Below are 18,497 nucleotides of genomic sequence, written 5' to 3'. Positions count from 1 at the left end.
CTAGGTAGACATTATAGGCAAAGACATTATGTTCTAATTGGTGAAAAATGGACAGAATAAACAATTTATACACAGAAGTGGTAAACTTCACTCAGTTTCATGAAACTGAAGACGGTTTTAATGTTTATTTATATGAAATCATTGAAGGTGTAGTGTTGAGAAAGAGTTTCGTGATTATCAAGGACCTTAAATTCCAGTTAAACTCTGGAGCTGTTTCTATCTCTTTGTTCCTGGAGGGGAAACATCAGCTAGTCTAACAAGTGTTGTTTTAACAGAAATTGTTACTGCCTTTAATTATTGTAGCTTCATTTTTTCAACAGTTGCTTTCAGCGCAGATGCTTTTACAAAATCCAGCTCTATGTTGCTGAAGTGTTGATGTCATCACTGTGGAAAGTGTGATGGACTTGAAGGTTGTTTCTTGGAGCTCTCTTGCGACATTTTTAGCTGCCTAGTTGCTGCTTGCCTGCTTTGTGAAGAGGAACAAGCGGATCTGAATACGGCTGTGTGCTTGCATAATTCAGAGGGAATTAGTTTTTATTTTTTTCTAGAAGAGCAAATCAGACTTCTTTCAGGGGTTTGAAATTATCAGTTGCAGTGAAAATTTCACAGTCATATGTAGATCGTGATGAAGCAGCTTGTGTTTTCTTGCTTAGCAGAGTCCTGAATTGCTTTTGTCTTCGTGGTGAAATTACTGGAACATCCCTGAAGTTGGTTTTCACGCTTTCTTTTATTCGGTTCATCTGGTATGCTTTTGTGATTCCTCAGCAAATGTGTGCATGTGTGTGTGTGTGTGTGTGTGTGCGTGTGTGCGTGTGTATCTCCCCCAAAGCCAGGAGGGACTAGTAATATGCATGTCTGAAAGGAAAACTTGATTCACAAAGATTTAGATTTATTTATTTTTTAAAGATATTATTTAGCAAGCCAATAAGATCTACATTGGCTTAACCTGCAACTAGAAATCACATACCCCTAAATTTAGGTACATACAGCAGATATACAAAGATGTTCCTGAAAGTCCATGGGAATTTTCGAAAGCAGAGGCTTGTCTTGATTTCACCATCATGGGTCTGATTTTGAAAATTCCAGTGTGCATTCGAGTACCTGACAGTACTAAATACCTTTGCAAAGCTGACCTTAGTGCCTTTGAAAGACTGCAGTAAGGTTAAAAGGCAACACATGTGTAGATGAGTTAAATCAAGGCAAATCCTAAGAGGTATTTAAATTGAAGTCTCTTGTCAACTGGCTAGTCTGTCGATATTGTATGTCTGTGCTCATAAACCTCTGTTAAACCCATAAGGACACAGTTTGTTAATCTCCTTTCAGTATTCCATTCTTGTCTGTGTGTTTCCCACCTCTTCAAAAATGGATACACCGTCTGGACACCCATTTATAATCCAGTGTATTTGCTGATACTTAATGGCAGTTGACCGAAAGCATTAACAAACATCCAGAATACCTTCAGAGAGCCTCAGTTGTTTTAGGCTTTATGTTACTCGGACAGGTGGATTGGACAAATGGACTAATTTGTTCTTAGAAAACTGTAAGTGGACTGGTAAGCTTTCTTTCTAATCAATTTATGAAGACAAATGGGCAGGAAGGAACATACTCCAGCACTAATAGTGAAGTATCACAAACATCTACCAGTTCAAATTCGGGCCAAATCTTAAAAGGAATTATTTACTTTAAGGAGATTGCAGGGGACTTCAAACAGCTAAGTCTAAAACTATGTTCCATAAAATCCCTGCTTACAGACCACTTAGCTCCAGATGGCTCAAAGTCACTAGACACTTTTTCTATTCAGTCTGAAAACTTTCTAAGGTACCTACAGTGGTAGTCCTGCACACATTCAAAAATGCCCTCTTCACTTCTGTCTGTAATCCTGATGGAAACCAGAAACTGGACAGAGTGGTGCTTACACCCTTCAAGATCACTGATCACTGAGTATTTATTCCCAGAGTGTATCCAACACACTCGTACAGGATGGGGTCTTTGCAAATCTGCATCATAGCTCCTTCATTTGCAGAAGGCTTCAGGAGGAGGATATTTGTACCTACTGAAGCTGTGCCAAACAGGAGGAAGAAATGTATGGCTTGATAGGACCAGAATGGGAACAAAAAAGGAGGAAAATATTTTGTTAGTCTAGTGGCTAAAGTACTCTCTGTACAAGTATTTAATTTAGCCACTTTGAGGTGCCCATCTGTCTCCATATGTTTGTTTCTCTCCATATTCATATAACTAAGTTTTTCATTCAACTCTGGGGGTCCAAAACCTAAAATTGTGTCATTACATCACCTAGGTCTTTTATTAGATCTAGCTTTTAGTTCTCTTCCCACCAACAAGAAAGCTGTCAATTTACTGACGGCTAGTCTGAAGAGTCACAGATCTGCTTAAAGGAAATCTCTGTATTGTAAGGAAGAGGTCTTTAAATCAAACTATTTTGTCTTGTCTGTTCCCTTTGAAAGCTCTGGCACACATTTGAAATGCTGACTGGTTTAATACCTTCTGATTCACTAAGATTTTGCATGTGCAAGTGCTTTTTGGGAAGTGGAAATTCAGAATTTCTCCAAGGTATGCTGCCTCTGTGTGCTATCAGTTTTATAGTGCCTGGATTAGAAAAGAATGGCATCAGCACCTCCCAACATGTGCAATCAAGGTTGTGTAAATGTGGCTCAGGCACTTAAGATGGAGCAGGAACATCATATATCTGCTTCACACAGATCAGAACATAATCCCTTGCCTCAAGACAGAGTCCACCTGAAGTAGCTGATGAAATGCCAATAGATACTTTTGCAAAATGGATATTTTTGATACTTTTTTCCTGCAACAGCCTCCTTTGCCTTTCTGAAGCTAAGTTCGTTCCCTTATCTTACTGATTACCCCCTTGAGAAATCGTATTAATTGGGCAAACTGGTTGTCGTCATGGCATATCTGACTTGAGCATCGAAAACGGGCATGTTGCAAAGTAGAGAAGAATATGCATAGTAGGAATCAGTTCAGCGACATTAGCTGGGTCTTGCATGACTGCCAGCTGCTCTTGGCACCCAAAGAAAAATGTATTTATCTGTAACTTTAATGCTTAATGTCTTGGCTTGTCTTGAAGACATAGAATTGGGATCTCATCCTAACTTCTCTCAGACAAAGCTTCCAAAGACAGAATATTAATTAGGACAAGAAGGACAGTCTTCAGCACAAATTATTATTTGCATGTCTTGCAGTACTAGGTCCGGTCATACGCTGAGACCACACTGTGCTGCACAGCTGTACAAAAAGCATGTGCACCTGTACCTTCTTTTACTTAGGCCTTACAGGGTTTTTTTTCTGGCAACAAAGTTGCACAACCATGGTCCCTGCACACTCTCTTCTGTGTGTTTTTTTATCTGCCTTTCATCACCCTTGCACCAGTTGCAAAATCATAGAAATTAGAGATGGGAAGCACCTTCTCAGTCATGTAGTCTATCCCCTTGCCAGTTGGCAGGGTTATTCCTTACAGCACATTTTCTTCATGCCTTGTACAGGCTATTTATAAATGTCCTCAGCATTTTCAGTGTTTCCTCTGGAAACAGTCCTGCTCGTGCTAGCAGGAAGTGCATGCTGATATTCAGCCACATGTTCTTGATTTCGTTCGATTAGGTCTCTCAGGACTTCTGGTGGATAAAATCACCTACTGGAGGTACTGATCTGTCTATTGACCACAGACCAAACATTTATCCACCAGATGTCTGAAGCACCCTCTGGAGTGGCTGATCTCTCTGGCTTTGAAAATCCTCCCGTTGTGTGGCTCCAGTTAACCTTGTAACACTCCAGCCCTTCTCCCTGCTCTCCAGGCGTGTTGGTGCTTTCCACCTCTGCCAGCCTTGACCTGTTTCTTCTCTGCCTCCTTGACCTCACCTGCCTTCATCTCCTTTCTCTCTCAGCCCTTCTGGTGCTTCACTATGTCCCTGCCCCTTGTATGTGCTTCTTCTTTCTTCATTGCTTCCGCTAGGTCCATCTCTTCTCCTGAACAGCCTTTTCTTCCAACCTACTTTCTTCTCTCCCCAAAGTCTTGCATCCTGTACTGCCCTCTTGCATACTGTTCCCAGCACTGAAGTATCAGACATTTGTTTTCCCACAAAAAATCATTCATACATTTATTCAACCACTTGAGGAATGTTGAATTATTCTCACAGTGCCCAGAAAAACTAATTTTCTCAATACTTCTCTAAGTCCAGCTTCAAAAGCTTATTTATTTATTGGTAATAGTTGTAAGGCCTAGCAGAGTGTTTTTTTGAGTAATCTTGGTGAGTTGTGTGGCCTGAAAGTAACGTGCCTTTCTGTGCTCCAGGCTCACTGTCCAGTGCTGCATTTCTATGGAATTTGCTTTGAGATTTTCTTAGCAGTAATAATTATATAAGAAAGTGAACAGATCAGCACTCTAATTCCATAGTCTATGACACTCTTGTCTTCAGCAGCGCTAACTGGTGTCACTTGTCTTGACACAACTATATTCTCTCCCAGCACATGCATTTGATCAAAAAGAGCGATCAAGTGTATCCAGAGGGACTGCTGAACTGGTGCATTTCACATAGGTAAGAGAATTTCTCTCTCTCTCTCTCTCTTTTTTTTCGATGACACAAGACAGAAAATATATAGATGACAAGCCTGAGGCCATGAGAAATTCATGATCTGGAACTTTTAATCTTGACTAACACTTATAATGGGAGTTAAAATAGTGAGTCTAGGTTTCTTTAGTGCCTGGAGAGTTGTTATTAAAACAAAAAAGCAGAGGGACAAGACAATTGTATTAATAAATATCTATTAACTGTATTAATAAATATAGTCATTTTAAGAACAAACATTAACTTGGAGTTTTCTTGCATGATATTAAAAGATAACCAGGAAATCTTAAAATTCATTTAAAAGTTCATGGGAAAAATAAAGTCTTATACTTCAACTATTAAGAACTGTATAGAAAATATTACTTTAATTAAAGTTTTCCACTGATCAGCTACTCATAACTATGGCCACATGAAAGTTGGAAACGTGCTTAGCTATGTCTGCAACAAACGCTATATTGTTTATATGACAAGTTCAAAGTTTAAGCGAGTATGAATTGCTTAGTAAGGACAGAAGATGAATAACTGTTCACAATACTTAAATTCCCTGACGGTAAGAAATAGTGTATTTTTTAATATCCAGGAGAAATATTGCTAGATTGTTTCTTTGCCAGTGTCATTCTGAGAAGACTTGTCCAAAAAGAAGTTTTTTATGTGTTGTTTTAAAGTCAGTAGGGCTTGGGTTTGACTTGTCTTTGGTAAGTGCTACATTAATAGTGTTCAGATGCGGGAATGCAGCTTGTTCATACAGCAAGGAAAAGTGTCATTTTTACCTACATGCTTTAAAAATGTCAGTAAAACATAATTGCATTGCCACTGCAGGGGAAATATCTTAAGCTAGCACACTTTATTTTGATGGAAATGTTACTATATGGGAATCAAACTTCCATGCAAAACTTTGGATACTGGATTAAATATACAACTAGGAGATGCTGGAGAAAAATGTTTGTTTTGAAATGCCTTGATTTTTGTCTTGGGATCTGTTTGCAGGATTGGGGGAAAGGATTTTTTTCTCGCATATAAGCTGTGTGTTTAAAGACATGAATCTTATGTTTGCACTTCTGAAATATTTTGCCTCTTTAAACTTATTTCACTATACAAGTTACTTTCTTTTCCTCAAATGTCACCACAGGCTGAGTAGTTCTGTTGCTGAAGCCACAGTTACTGGTATGGTGATTGTTTATTGCCATTTTATTCTCATGTTTCACTGCTGCCTGTTGCCTTCTTTTGGCTCCATCCCGTTTTCTCTGTCCTGTTGGTGTGCACCCTGCATGACAGTAGAGGTAGAGGGCTCTGGGCTCAAAGTCACGCACAGTGAATTAACCGTGGAATTGCAAGGAGAGGGTAGAGGACTTGGAGTGCTGAGCTGTGACTCAGTAATGCTAAGCTGTGTCCCCCCCCGACAGAGGCAGACCAGACTACCATAATATATGCTCATAGGGGACAACCTGCATCCTGAGATAACTTGTGCACAGGCAGGCTGAAGTGCTCTCCAAAGTCCCTAATGAAATCATCTGGGTCCCACATGACTCAGAAAAAATCCTCCTGCTTTTAATAATGGCACTGGCAGACTGGTTCTGGTGAATCCTCTTGTAGTTTATTGGAGACATTTCTGCCTCCAGCTGTCTACCCAGCCCTTCTGCTCAAGGTCACTCTTGCTGTAGCAGAGCTACAGAAGAACGTGTTGCAGTTCATGATGTAGCATATTGGTGCAAACTGTCTTCCTTCATCCACTCCAGTAGCCAGAGCATGCCATGTCTTCTTCTGCTGTCCCTGGTCTGCTGTGGGCTAAAGAGCTGGAATCAGGAAAGGCTTTAAATAGCTGTAATTATTTATTTCAGGGCAAATGAATCACAGCCTGAAGCTGCATGATCAGGATTTTTGGTGTACGAGGAGTGTTTGGCTGGTTTGTTTTTCACTGAGCTTTTTAAGTGTCTGGCACTGCAATTTTATGTTCCCTTAATGCCGTTTTTCCATGAATTTTGTACACACATGTATGCACAGTATGTGTGCGCATGACTAGACAAACTTCATTGTGTGAAATCTTGATTCCTAAGAATTAAAAGCACAAACTGAATGCATTTGGAATTATATTGGTCCTTAGTGACTCTTTCAGTTTTGAACTGTTCTTTCTGTGAAGCAGAATGCTTTCTTTTTTTCTGTACTTTCTTTGAAACTTTCTAATTCAGACATTTAATCTGTGGTGTTTTTTCTGCCTGGTGGTTTAGTCTTGCCTTTTTGCGGCTTTTGTTGATTATTCCTTTGTGCCCTAGTTTTCCATAGAAGTTAAAAACGTATTATTTCTTTTAATATGATTCTCTTGTTCCCTTTTTTTTTTTTTTTCTGCTGCTAGTTGTTGGCAATTCCAAATAACCCTAAAGTCACTGTTAATGCAGTTCATGATGGGATTTAGCTGAGGTAATTGTCCAGATTTTACTGGTAATGTGCAGTTGACTCATGGCAGAAAGGTAACTAAGTTACTGGCCCAGTGGCTTCTGGAAAGTTACCTCTCTTACGGTGTATGTTGCTACGGCTTAGAAGCTAGACCTTTGCTTCAGAGCATTGCATGTTCATCTCGGTTTTTTTAATTAAATGTCAGGATCTCAGTTCCAAAGATCAAAATGATTCTTTCAAGTCCCGTCAGGAAGGAGGCAGAGGGTGTGTTTGTGTTTTCTCTCTTGATGAGATAAGGTTGCCTTTTCATCTAAATGTTAAGACTTTTCATCCCTGGCTTTGAAGACACAAATAAAAAGCAGAGGATGAAACTGTTTAGATGTAAAGAGATTTTTGATCAGGCAGTTGTTAAAATAATGGGATTGAAGAGGATTGCTTACTTCCAGAACACTTTAAAATATTGTATACATGTTCTGCTGAGGTTTTTTTTTTAGACTAATGAAATTAAATATATCAAAGATGATATTTTCTTAACAGCTAAAACTTTAAGTAAGAACAGTGTTTAAAAACATCTCAGCCCATCAGATGCACTTCCTAAAGTATAATCAAGTTTGTGAGCTCTTTAGCAGTCTCTGGGCAGGAGTGGGCAAGGTCTGGCTTGCGCTCTGTGTGCTGCCCATAAAGGGACTCCTGGTAATCCCAGTATCGCTGGCAAGCTCGCAGGTCAAAGACGAGGAGGATTTTGCTCTGGGAGAAGAGGGGACTGCAACTCTGCCACTTTCCGCTTTCCTTTAGGCATCTGTTGCTATGGCAACCCCGGAGGCTGCTGCCGGAGCAGCGCGGATTTTCCCCTCCGTCCCGCCGCAGCGGGGCCGGGAAGGGGCCGGGAAAGGGCCGGGCGCCCCCGCCCGGATCCCCCGGGCCCTGCTTGGAGCCGGTGCCCCCTTTCCCCGCCGGCGGCACTGATCAGCGGCCGCGCGGCCGTGGGCGCGGGAGCCGGCGCCAGGCGCCGCCCCGCTGCGCGGCCGCGCAGGGGCAGCGGCGGCGGCGGGGAAGCCGCGGAGCGCGGCCCGGCCCGGCCCCCGCCCGCGCGGGGCCCGCGCTTGTTTATCCGCGACTGCTCCTGCCGGCAGCCACTTTGGGCGGATTTCCACAGAGGGGCGCTGAAGCACGTTTTAATGCAGCAAAAAGGAATTAATACAAAAATAGTAAGAGACACGATTTACCGGATTTTTCAAAAGCGACAGCAACAACGTCAAAAAAAAAAAAAAAGCGCCCCCCCCCCCCCCGGCGTGGGGAGGCGGGGGAAGGAACGGGACAGGGTGGAGGGGACCGGGGACCGGGGAGTTCCCCACTTGTCGCGGCGGATTCGGTCTAGGCAGGCATCGGGAGGAAGCGCGGCGGGGGAGAGCCCCGCCGGCGGCCGGTGCCTGGCCGGAGCGCCGGGCGAGGCGATCGCCCCCGCCGCCTCGCAGGGAGCCGCGCGGAGGCAGCCCGCCGCCCGGCACAGCAGCCTCCCCGGCTCCCCTCCGGCTGCCGGGTCCCGCCTCCCTCCTCCCCTCCTCGCCTTTCTCCTCCCCACCTCGCTCTTTCTCCCTCACGGCTCGCGATCAGGTGGCTGTTGCTTTTTTTTTTTTTTTTTAAGTTGTTTCCCTGGAAAAAAAAAAAAAGAAGAAAAAGAAGGTGCCGAAAAGGAGATCGTTGTAGAAGAGCCCTCCCTCCCTAGAAGAGCAACGTGCTTTGAATGAGGCTTCCCAGCCTTTTCCACTCTGTCTCACACACTCTGTCACTCTGCCTCTCTCTTTTGCACACTGTTGGTATGCGACCTCGGAGGCGACTGCTCCGCCACCTCAGCCTGGGGAGGCACTGACAGCCAGCGATTGATCCAGCCCCCCTTCCATTTTTTTCCCCTCCTTTTGCAAACACACACGCACACCCCCAAAGCACATTTAATGCTGATCCACTCAGGCGCCATTATCTGGGGTACGTCTTCTTGGAGTGTTTTTTTTTTTCCTTTTTTTCCTTCCCAACACTGGATGGTGCAGCATTCCCGGGGCCTGTGGTGTTACGGCTCGATTGCATTTTATTATTTATTTATCTATCGTCTCTCTTCTTCCCCCCCCACCATTGTCCCCCCCTCCCTGCTCTCTCTATCCCCCCGCTTCTCTCTGGATGCTGGTGTAGAGGAACGGGGACCAGTAACCCTCGCTCTCCCTTCCACTGATGTGTGACTGAGACTCGCTCGCGTGTAGCATGCTGTAGCCAAAGAAGAAGAGAGGAGGGGGAAAAAAAAAAGAGAGAGAGAGAGAGAAGCGTCTCTCTTTCCCTCCCTCCCCCTCGTTTCCCGCGGACTGACTTCATGGCTTCGCTGTACCAGAGGTTCAGCGGGAAGATCAACACCTCCAGATCGTTCCCCGTTCCCCCTGAAGCGAGTCACCTTCTGGGTGCTCAGTGCAACGAAGAGGACAGCGCTGCCGCCAAGACCCCGCGTCCATTGCAACAGGAAAACAGCCGGCCCCGCTTCCAGTACCAGCCGCGAAGTGACTGCGAGGAGGAGGATGTAAGCGCCAGGCTTGCTCGCGTTTTGTTTTGGGTCCCCCCTGCCCCAATCCTGCCGTGTGTGTATGTCTGTGTGTGTGTGTGTCCTCCCGAGCCGCGATTTCTTGCGAGCCGGCGCCGTTGTTTGCCTGCCCTCCCGTGCATTTCTTTGCACTCCCCCTCGTTCGCGGCAAGTGCCGGGGCCGGTGCGCCCTGACCCGCGCGAGGGGCTCCCGGGCGCGCCGGCCTCCGCGCTGCCTCCGCGCCTCTCTCACTTACTTCGGGGTTGCCTTGCGCGGCTCTCTGCTGCCGCGGAGCAGGGCTGGGGGGCGTGGGGCTCGGCGGCTGGGAGCAGCAAGTGCAAGCTCCGGCGGTCTCCTTCCAGACGAGGCTGCAAGGTGGTGTCTTTTTTTTTCTTTTTTTTTTCTTTTTAGCGATTATTTCATTTCCCCCCCTTTAACACTCCCCCTGGGGCAGAAGGCTTCACCTTTTCCCTTCCTCCTCGCTTTCCCGGCAGTCTGCCGACCCTGGCCTCGGGGAAACTTTTTAACCCTTGAGCTGCCGTTGCTCGGGCTCGGCTTCCTCTCCGCCGCCCCGCGGCCACCGCCGAGGCCCCGGGCGCCGCGGACGAGTCCCCGCGGGGAAGGTGCCAACTTCGGCCGCACACCTTGCGCTCCCGCTCTGCTACGGGGAGTAGCGACTTCAAAGGGTGCATCTGCATATTGCCTTAGGAACGAATGAGTCACCCAGGCCGCCGGCTCCCTGCTGTGGCTGATGGAGTTAAACTACCTTGGGTCTCTTGCTCCTGGTTCTGTCGGGGAGGGAGGGAGCGGATTTAGGGAGTGGGAAGATGAAGAAGGGCTGGCAATAGATCAAAGCGGGCAGCTCCTCATGTCTGCTGTGTTGTTAGGTTTGCAAAGGGGTATAAGGAGGTTTTGCTTATGATGTGGAAACACACAAGGGGAAGCAAATGGCTGCAGTTCAGAAAAATGCTGCTGTCGGTTAAAAGTACTTCTTGCCCAGCTGGGACGCACCACTAGCTTTGCTGCTGGGCTCAGCTCTTGTTCTCAAAGCCTTCTCAGGAAAGTCACCGCTTAAAGTGGAGGTAGCAGGTCTGCCCCACTTGGAGGAGAGAGTTGTGTTTGCAAAGAAACTTCCGCGATTTGTCTTCTAATTCCCCATCCCTTTTCCCACCCCTTCTTAAAAACTTTCGTGGTCGATAGAGCAGGCGCACTTTTGCCAGCGAGAAGACAAATCGGCCTAAAACGCCCCCAAAGTGATTGCCGTGCTGTTAGCCCCCAGGGACCAGCACTGACAGGACTTGAATTTACTTTTCCCTGTGAACTCCTGACTCTTAGCGCTGGCGCTCCTCGGTCCGCCCGCTGCGGGCGGGGGCCCGTTGCGGTGCCAGGGCCCGCACACCCGCCCCGGCCCTGCTCGGCGTGGCCGGGGACACGGGGACACGGGGCCCGGCGAGGGGCTGGGCTCTAGGTGTCGCTGCGAGCCAGCGAAGTGCCCGCCGCCGGGGCTGAGCTCAGGCACATTTTCCTCGTTATTTGACTGTTTTAATTTCGCTTTCCTGGATTTGGAGACGGCAGATGTCTGGAGCCGCTTCTCTGATCACCAGAAGCGCTGAGCCGAGAAGCAGAGGACGCAGTTTAGCAACTGCGAGTTATTTATGCTGACAGGCTCTAAAATATTATTACTATTATTAATAAGCTATTAAAAGGAGAGGTATTTTTTCTTCCCCCCGGTGTGTGTGTGTGGGGGGGGGGAGGGTGCATCGTTGTGCAGTGCAATCTGTAGAGGGGAAGGTGCCTGCCTAGGGGTGCCCTGCAAGAAAGTGCCTATAAAATGGCCAGAAACAGGGCTTGGGGGCGATTTCTAAAAAGCACGTGGACACCTCGCGTGAATAATTATTCTAGGGGGGGGCGCCTGTCTGAGAAAGTTCAGCGGACCGGGTCAGGCAGTTTAAACGTGCCCCGTCTGATAGCGGCTGGGCAGCCTGGGGTCGGGGCTCTCCGGGAGCGTCGTGCAGGTGGGAAAGATGCGGACGCAGCAAGGCCGATGGCAATGGCTTTTGCAACGCGCCTGTTGCAGGAGGAAGGGGCCGAGGGGCAGGAAAGCGGCACGCAAGGGAGGGGCGGGCGGAGCTGTCCGCGGTGCTGAGCGCGGCGGGTGGAGCTGTCCGCGGTGCTGAGCGCGGCATGGCGATGCGGGCGGAGCTGTCCGCGGTGCTTAACACCACGGAGCCCCGGCGGGCCGCGACCGGCGCCGAGGGCAGCCGGCCACGGGTTCCTGACCTTGGCCGCGGCGCGATCGCGGCGCAGGGAGGGGATTTCTCTGCTGCCCCCGAGGTGGCTGCCGGGTGCCGGGCGGCGGCAGCAGACAGGCTCGCCCAGGACGAGCCGCTATGGGCATAAAATTCCGAAGGGGAAAGCGAAATGCGAGGCAGGCACCAAGCAAGGACGGGGTGGGGGGGGGGGTGGTGAAGAGCAAAGGAGGGTGGTCTGTTTGTGCAGAGTGCTAGTGGCATGTGCTGCAGCTTATCACAGGGAAGGGCTTAATGCATTGGAAACCCCTTTCTGGAGGGATTAAGCTTCCAATTTCAGTTTTGGACGAAAGCTGTAATGGAACATTTATGTTGTCTTATCTCTTTCAGTATCAATTTAGTAGGACAAGCTAGAGCTTAGAAATAGAAACAAAGTTTTGTTGCTTGGCCACACTTGGAAATACCGAAACAAACATGAGAACAAGACTATTCTGTTCCTAACTTAGTCATGTGATTAATAATCAGAATGGAACTGAGATTGTTTTATGGGTTACTGACGATGACTTTCCATATTGAAATATGTGTGCTTCATTCAGTGCTATATTTTTAAGCACCAGTACAGACCTCAATGCAGTACAAAATAGATGAAAAAAATAGGATCTTGTCTTTGAAGGTCGCGGTGTTGTTAGGGAGCATTTTATCCACTGGAAATACTACTGGTGGAAAAATACTAGAAGAAACTTGTATGTATTTAAAGAGGAAGCAGTAACTTCGTGTTAAACAAAATTAAAAATAAAGAAAATCATGACCGAATATGACAGCTGCTTACTTCATTTCATCCACCACTGAGAGCGAGTTGTGGACGTTGTTTTTGTAACATAAAAGTTAGCAAAGCAGAAGTCATAACATTCTTTAATATTTTAACAAGTTCATAGGAAATTTCAAATCATGACAGTTATATGAGATGTACATGTACAATAGACATAAGTTTTGAATAAAATCTGGTTTAAATATTGCAAAATTTCCATGTTAAAAATTAGCCTGATCAGACAATCATGTTATTATTGGAGGAGGGAAGAAGAAACCAGGTCCTGTATAAAGGACCCCAGGAAACCACTTTCCCTTTAGCTCTGTGGCTGTGTTGATACTCAAATTATTGCAACAGGTGTAAGCATAATTCTGACAACATTTTTTGTTTATGTTGTTATAGGATTGCCTTTTGATTACATTTATTTGGATATGAGACGGTATCTATGAAGAATATATGTAGAATCTAGTGTGTTGGTATAGCACATTATTAATAATTTTGGTAACATTATTATCGTTTTAAATTGATGAGGTTAATGCTTTCCATACTGTACTGCGGAAGAATTTTTTTTTCCTAGATGTTGGCTTCAGAATTTTTTTCCATAAAACAGAGCTTTTTCTTTTTTTCCAAGCTTATTCTTCTTTGGCATCACAGTGATTAATGAGTTTAATTTTTTCAGGCAACTGCCAGGAGGTGCTGAGTAAGACGTATCATGCTGATTGTGTATAACCCTGCTCCTTTTAATTACTGGGATGATAACAATGCATTAATCAAGTGCATAAGAAATTCAGCACTTTGCTGTAACACAGAATATTGATCTATTTTATAAGGCAGTGACTATAAAATGATGATCACAGAAGTCCTTTTTAAATTAAATTTTGAATGATAAGTTGTATGTTAAAATTATTGAACACTCCACTGAAATGCCATAAAACTTTTCTATATAAAGACCCGTATGCTGCATTCTTGCAGGTTCATTACTTAGCCAAAACTCCTACTGACTTTAATGGGAAACTTAACTATATAGAAACTGTAAGATCCAAAGCACAAAAGCTATCATTAGTGTCAAAACTGAAATATTCTTTCCATAACCAAATTCTAAATATTTTTTCTTCATTTCATTTTCTTAAAATTATATCGACTATGTATTGTAATTTACTAGTTTTGTAATTGGTTGTTTAGATTGGTTTAAGTTTTGAGAAGTTTTTCATTCAGATATAAATGATGATAATTTTGTAATACTTCAGTAAAACTGTTTTTGCTCTGTGAATAAATTAATATTTAAGTAAATCAAAGATCATTTGTTAACAGAGTGAGTCTGAGAAAGTGAGTATCAAAGCCATTAGTATAAAAAAATGTAATTTGGTATGTGAGGCTTGGTGTTGCATGTAATTGGAAGTGTTAATTTTCAGTTCATTATTTGTCTCATAGGAAGAAACATTGCCTTCTAGAAATGTGTGTCAAGGACAGTGTTTTAGCAAGGCTGAGGTCTGAGCTGCAGCAGATGTTTCAAAAGTGGTGTGTCCTTTTCCCAAGAGATGAATGATTTTACCGTATAGGAGGATTGGTAGGGCTACAGGAATCCTAAAATTACTGTAAAATATAGTAATCTGTTAACCAAAAGTCTGTCTACAGATCCGAACTACTGTGTTTATTTGCAGAAACTACTATGATTTAAATCTTTATGAGTCTCTTTGCTGCCTCTTCCTGTTGGATTCTTGGATGCTGAACTGTGTCATCCTACAATCATTAAGATTTAAAGGAGTGGGAGCAGTACTTTCAATGGAAGTACAATTAGATCCTACTGACATTCTGTAAGCTTGCCTTTTGAGATTAATAAAAATTACAGCTTTCTTCCCCAAAAGAAATAATTATAAGTCTTATAAAAAATCATGTTTTTTATTTGCAAGGAAGCCCATCATATATTTTGTGATTACCGACTAATGGGCACTAATATTGAGATCATATGGTTTTTATACTTGGCTTTATAGCTAATTTTAGAATTAAACAGCCTTATGACATTTGTTGCCAGTTTAAAATTAACCTCTGTTTCTGCAAGCTTTGCTAACTGTGATGATGGTGATGCATGCGTTAAAAAAAATCTGCCAGGGAGAATATGTTTTTAAGTGTTCAGGAATAACTGTGTGAAGAGGCTGACTCATCTCTGTAATAGTAGTGAGCTGCACAATAAATTGGGATACCTCAGGTAGAGTACTCAGCTCACGTTCTTTCTCTTCAGCTAGTAGAAGTTAGGACAAGTGCAGAAACAAGACACCAAGCCTTGGGTCAGAGCAGCTCATATCGTCTTCTAAAGGACTTCCCAGGACATGGGGGAGGTGGGACTGGGGGAAAAAAAAAAAAAATGTGTGCAGCTTTCCATTCCTCTGAATGATTTGATTTCATAAAAGGCCAGAAAGAAGAGACAATTCTCAGGGTGCTCATCACAGCTTGGAAAATGCTCTTTGAGAGTCAGAAGACTTTGTTCCTTGGAATAGAATCCTTTATATTAATGTGGGCTAATAGGTTTATACGTTTTCTGGTCCAGAAAAATCCCTCTTTAAGATTCAGTAACTTCAAGTGATTTTCCTGGGATTTTGCCTAATATCTGCAGGACGGTTTCCAGCACTTTGATGTGATGTACATGCATTTTCATCCTGTGACCAAGGGGTGGCAGTGTGTCTTGATTACACTCTTTCTATAGAGAGCTTGGCGTTACATTACTTTTTATAGTAAAAAAACAACCATTAGTTTACACAGTCATACACATTAGGGTTATTTGCAATTCCTTATTGCTTTCTCTAGGTTTGATTGACTTGTTGAAAATTTGGCAGCACTCTCTCTCTCTCTCTCTATTAGGGAGCAATGTTTGTTTTCAATATTCATCAAAAATTTTTCAACAATGTTTTTAAATGGTCCCATATTCAAGCATGGGAGAGGGAGGGGAGAAATGAAGTCTTTCTTCTATGAAAATGTTTGTCTCTTTTCTCCCAAAAGAAAACAAAGAGCAACTTCTCCCTGAAAACCTCTTACACTCATACTGGGTGATAGAGTGTAAGTTTTCCAAAGTACAAAAATCATTTAAGTTTGTAAATCCCATTTTTAAAAAAGTGATTCATGGTCAAATCCAAAAATATATATTGGAAAATCCAGTTTCCAGTTAGATGCCTAAGTATACATACATGCTGCTATACCACCACACTGGATTGAACATTAGGAAAACCTGATGTTCCTGGGTCTGCCACTACCTGGTGCATGACCTTCAGCAAAAGAACATCAGGTTCTTTTCACTTCTGTATCTTTGAAAATGTTACCTGTAGTCATTAACTTACAGATGTTCTTGTTATGTGTCTGGTAATAATGCGATTCAGTGTGGATGAGTAAACTGAGTTAAAACATACATATTGAGTCTGTGCACTAGACTATGAGAAGAACTCTGGTGTCACCCAGTGCTGTACTGCTATATGCAGCTAATAACGAGAGTGGGAATACGTAGGAATTGGACAATGTGCACCTGCATGTTTCACAGCACAGAGTAGTGTAGGTGGGAACAGATGGAGAGGGGAGTAGTACAATCCAATAAGACGTTCTGAAGGATGAATGGACTGTGTTTTTCGTGCAGAGGGAACATGCACTATTCACTAGTTTTCCACCTGTAGAGTGTCTGGAAACCTTCATCTCCTTCATTCAGCTGGAGCTGTAGTTATTTCTCAGCTTTTAAGCACTTCCAGGTAGAGATCTTTTTCACCTTGTTTTGTTACAATAGCACTTGAAAGTCTTATCAAAGATTACAGCAAAGATTAACACTGTTGCTGAGCCTCAGGGGCCTTGTAACGTGGAGCCAGGGAGAAAGGGAGAGGGGAGAGTTACTAGTCCACATTTCAAGCAGAGGGTGGGGGAGCAGTAAGTGATCCACTTGCATATGTGCATAGCTAGTCACAAAAGCTGAGCCTCCAGAGCTCCCAGTCATTATTCATAGCCAAAAAGCCTCCCTCCGAAGCTGATTAGTTGTGGTGTTTTCTGTTGGAACGTGGAGGAATATGAAGGACACCACAGACAGTGGGGCAGAGCCAGCTGGGGAGACACAGTACCACCGACAGACTTTTATCCCAGGGTTTGTTCTGTTGGCTGGAGGTTATGCTGCACTATTTCAGTAAAATGCTTAAAAACATTGTCATGTAACTTTTGCTACTAGTCAGCTGGGAGCATTTGATGTTCCTGTTTAAGCAATGCAAACAATGTACAAGGTAATGTGAAAGAGGCCAATGTTTTTGAATCTTTACTGACAAAATCTTACCAGATTTCCACTGAACACATTTTTAATTGCTTATCACTTGCATAGTGTAAATTATTTTCCTCTAAACGAGGTGCTTGTTAGTAGAGCTCTACTATTACATAGACTCCTCCAATTGTTGTCTCTGTGCCTTTTACAAATGCGTTTAACATTATTATCTTCACTTGCAGATGGAAAATCAGAGGCTGAGTTGACACATTGTCTCAGAGACAATGTGCCTCGGCTCTAAGGCAGTGGCAGAGCTGGAATAGCCCCATTTCTTTTGACTCAGAGGGTAGTGTCATGTTCACTTAATTACAGTGTGGTGTTTGCTGTGTCTCAACCCTGCGAGCTCCTGCAGATTCTGGTCGTGAGCTGCAGGGACTTTAAGAACACAAATAATTCCACTGATTGCCAGGGATGTTCTTAGAGGTGTAACACTGATTGTGAAGTCTGGCACACTTAATTCTTTGCTGTATCAAGCACTCTTCAAAGACAGCCTTCATGTGACATTTCAGATGCCTGAGGTTTTCCTCTGCCTGTTCTAGGGTTTGGGTTTCTTTGGGAAGAGGGAGATTTAAGTAACCAAAAGGAAGGGTAGGAGTATCTTGGTACTGTTTAATTATAAAATATTTTCAGGGGAGGGATTGGTGGGTGTCTTTTTTTTCCTTCTCTATTTGTCAATAACACCTACTCCAGCATTTTGAGTAGATTTAGCTCTAGGCAGGCATAGAATCCAAATGCAAATTTCTTCCCAAGCCGGCTATCTTGGAAGTGCAGAATTACATGAAATGGAAAGGTGGTAGTGGGAAATGCCTGGTAACCTTAACTCCAGTTATACCACAGTCATTTATTTTGAAGTGTTTATGACAAAAGTATATGTGTTCCCTATTTTTCATTAAAATGAGCTTCAAGTCTATATTGAAGAAAGCAGCTTTCGTATTTTAATCGGACGAGAAATGAACCCCAAAGAGACTGAGCAATTACAGATGTTACTGCAGTCTCCAGACCACAGATCTGAAGACACTGAGTGGCGCCAGCAGCAGGTTTACATAGGATCCCTGTGCCTGCTGCTTTCCTCCTGTTTTGGCAGGGGGCAGTGGGAGAGAATACGTCAGGCATCTGGGCAGCAACAGGAGGCTGGTTACCGCCTGTTTGTCCTTCTCAAGGGTATTGTCAGTGGTTTGCAGAGCCCAGTCATGTAGAATTTGTGTCTGTGGAGATGAACTCAAGTGTCCTGCAGTGCCTCTTGCTAGCGTGGAGTAAAACAAAGCTTTTATCTATCAGGCCAGCCTTTGGCAAAAGAACTAGTATGGACTGCTGGCAGTAGCAAAACAGACTGATGCCTGTGCCAAGGTCATAGAAAAACAATCTGGTGGCAGCTGCTTCTGGCATGTAGGGTGGTTTGAGAGGTGGCTCCTAGATGGCTCTTCCCATTTTATCCCAAGTCCTGCCGTGCGTCAACAGCCATAGAGGCCAAAAGTGCAGTTCAGCTCTTCCCTTCCCCATTCCACCAGCCCTCCCTCAGCCCTTCATCCTTATGGGAGCAAGGCAAGGTTTTGTTTGCACTTCTGGGAAGCCATGAATCAGTTTTTCCTCCCCAGCTGACAGGTGGCTGCTGGC

General features: G+C 44.2%; 1 protein-coding gene across 1 annotated transcript in view; it reads left to right on the top strand.

The window, feature by feature from the left end:
• Positions 1–9,345: 9,345 nt before the first annotated feature.
• DPP6 (dipeptidyl peptidase like 6) overlaps positions 9,346–18,497 on the top strand; it is a 438,719-nt gene continuing 429,567 nt past the window's right edge. Inside the window, exon 1 of the mRNA XM_013943645.2 lies at positions 9,346–9,546. Within this exon, the coding sequence (XP_013799099.1) occupies positions 9,346–9,546 (201 nt within the window). The remainder of the gene's footprint in view (positions 9,547–18,497) is intronic.

This window comes from Apteryx mantelli, chromosome 2 (assembly GCF_036417845.1).
Source record: "Apteryx mantelli isolate bAptMan1 chromosome 2, bAptMan1.hap1, whole genome shotgun sequence".
Lineage (NCBI taxonomy): Eukaryota > Metazoa > Chordata > Aves > Apterygiformes > Apterygidae > Apteryx > Apteryx mantelli.
Note: the sequence above shows the minus strand (reverse complement) of the source record. Positions and strands in the feature narration are given on the sequence as shown.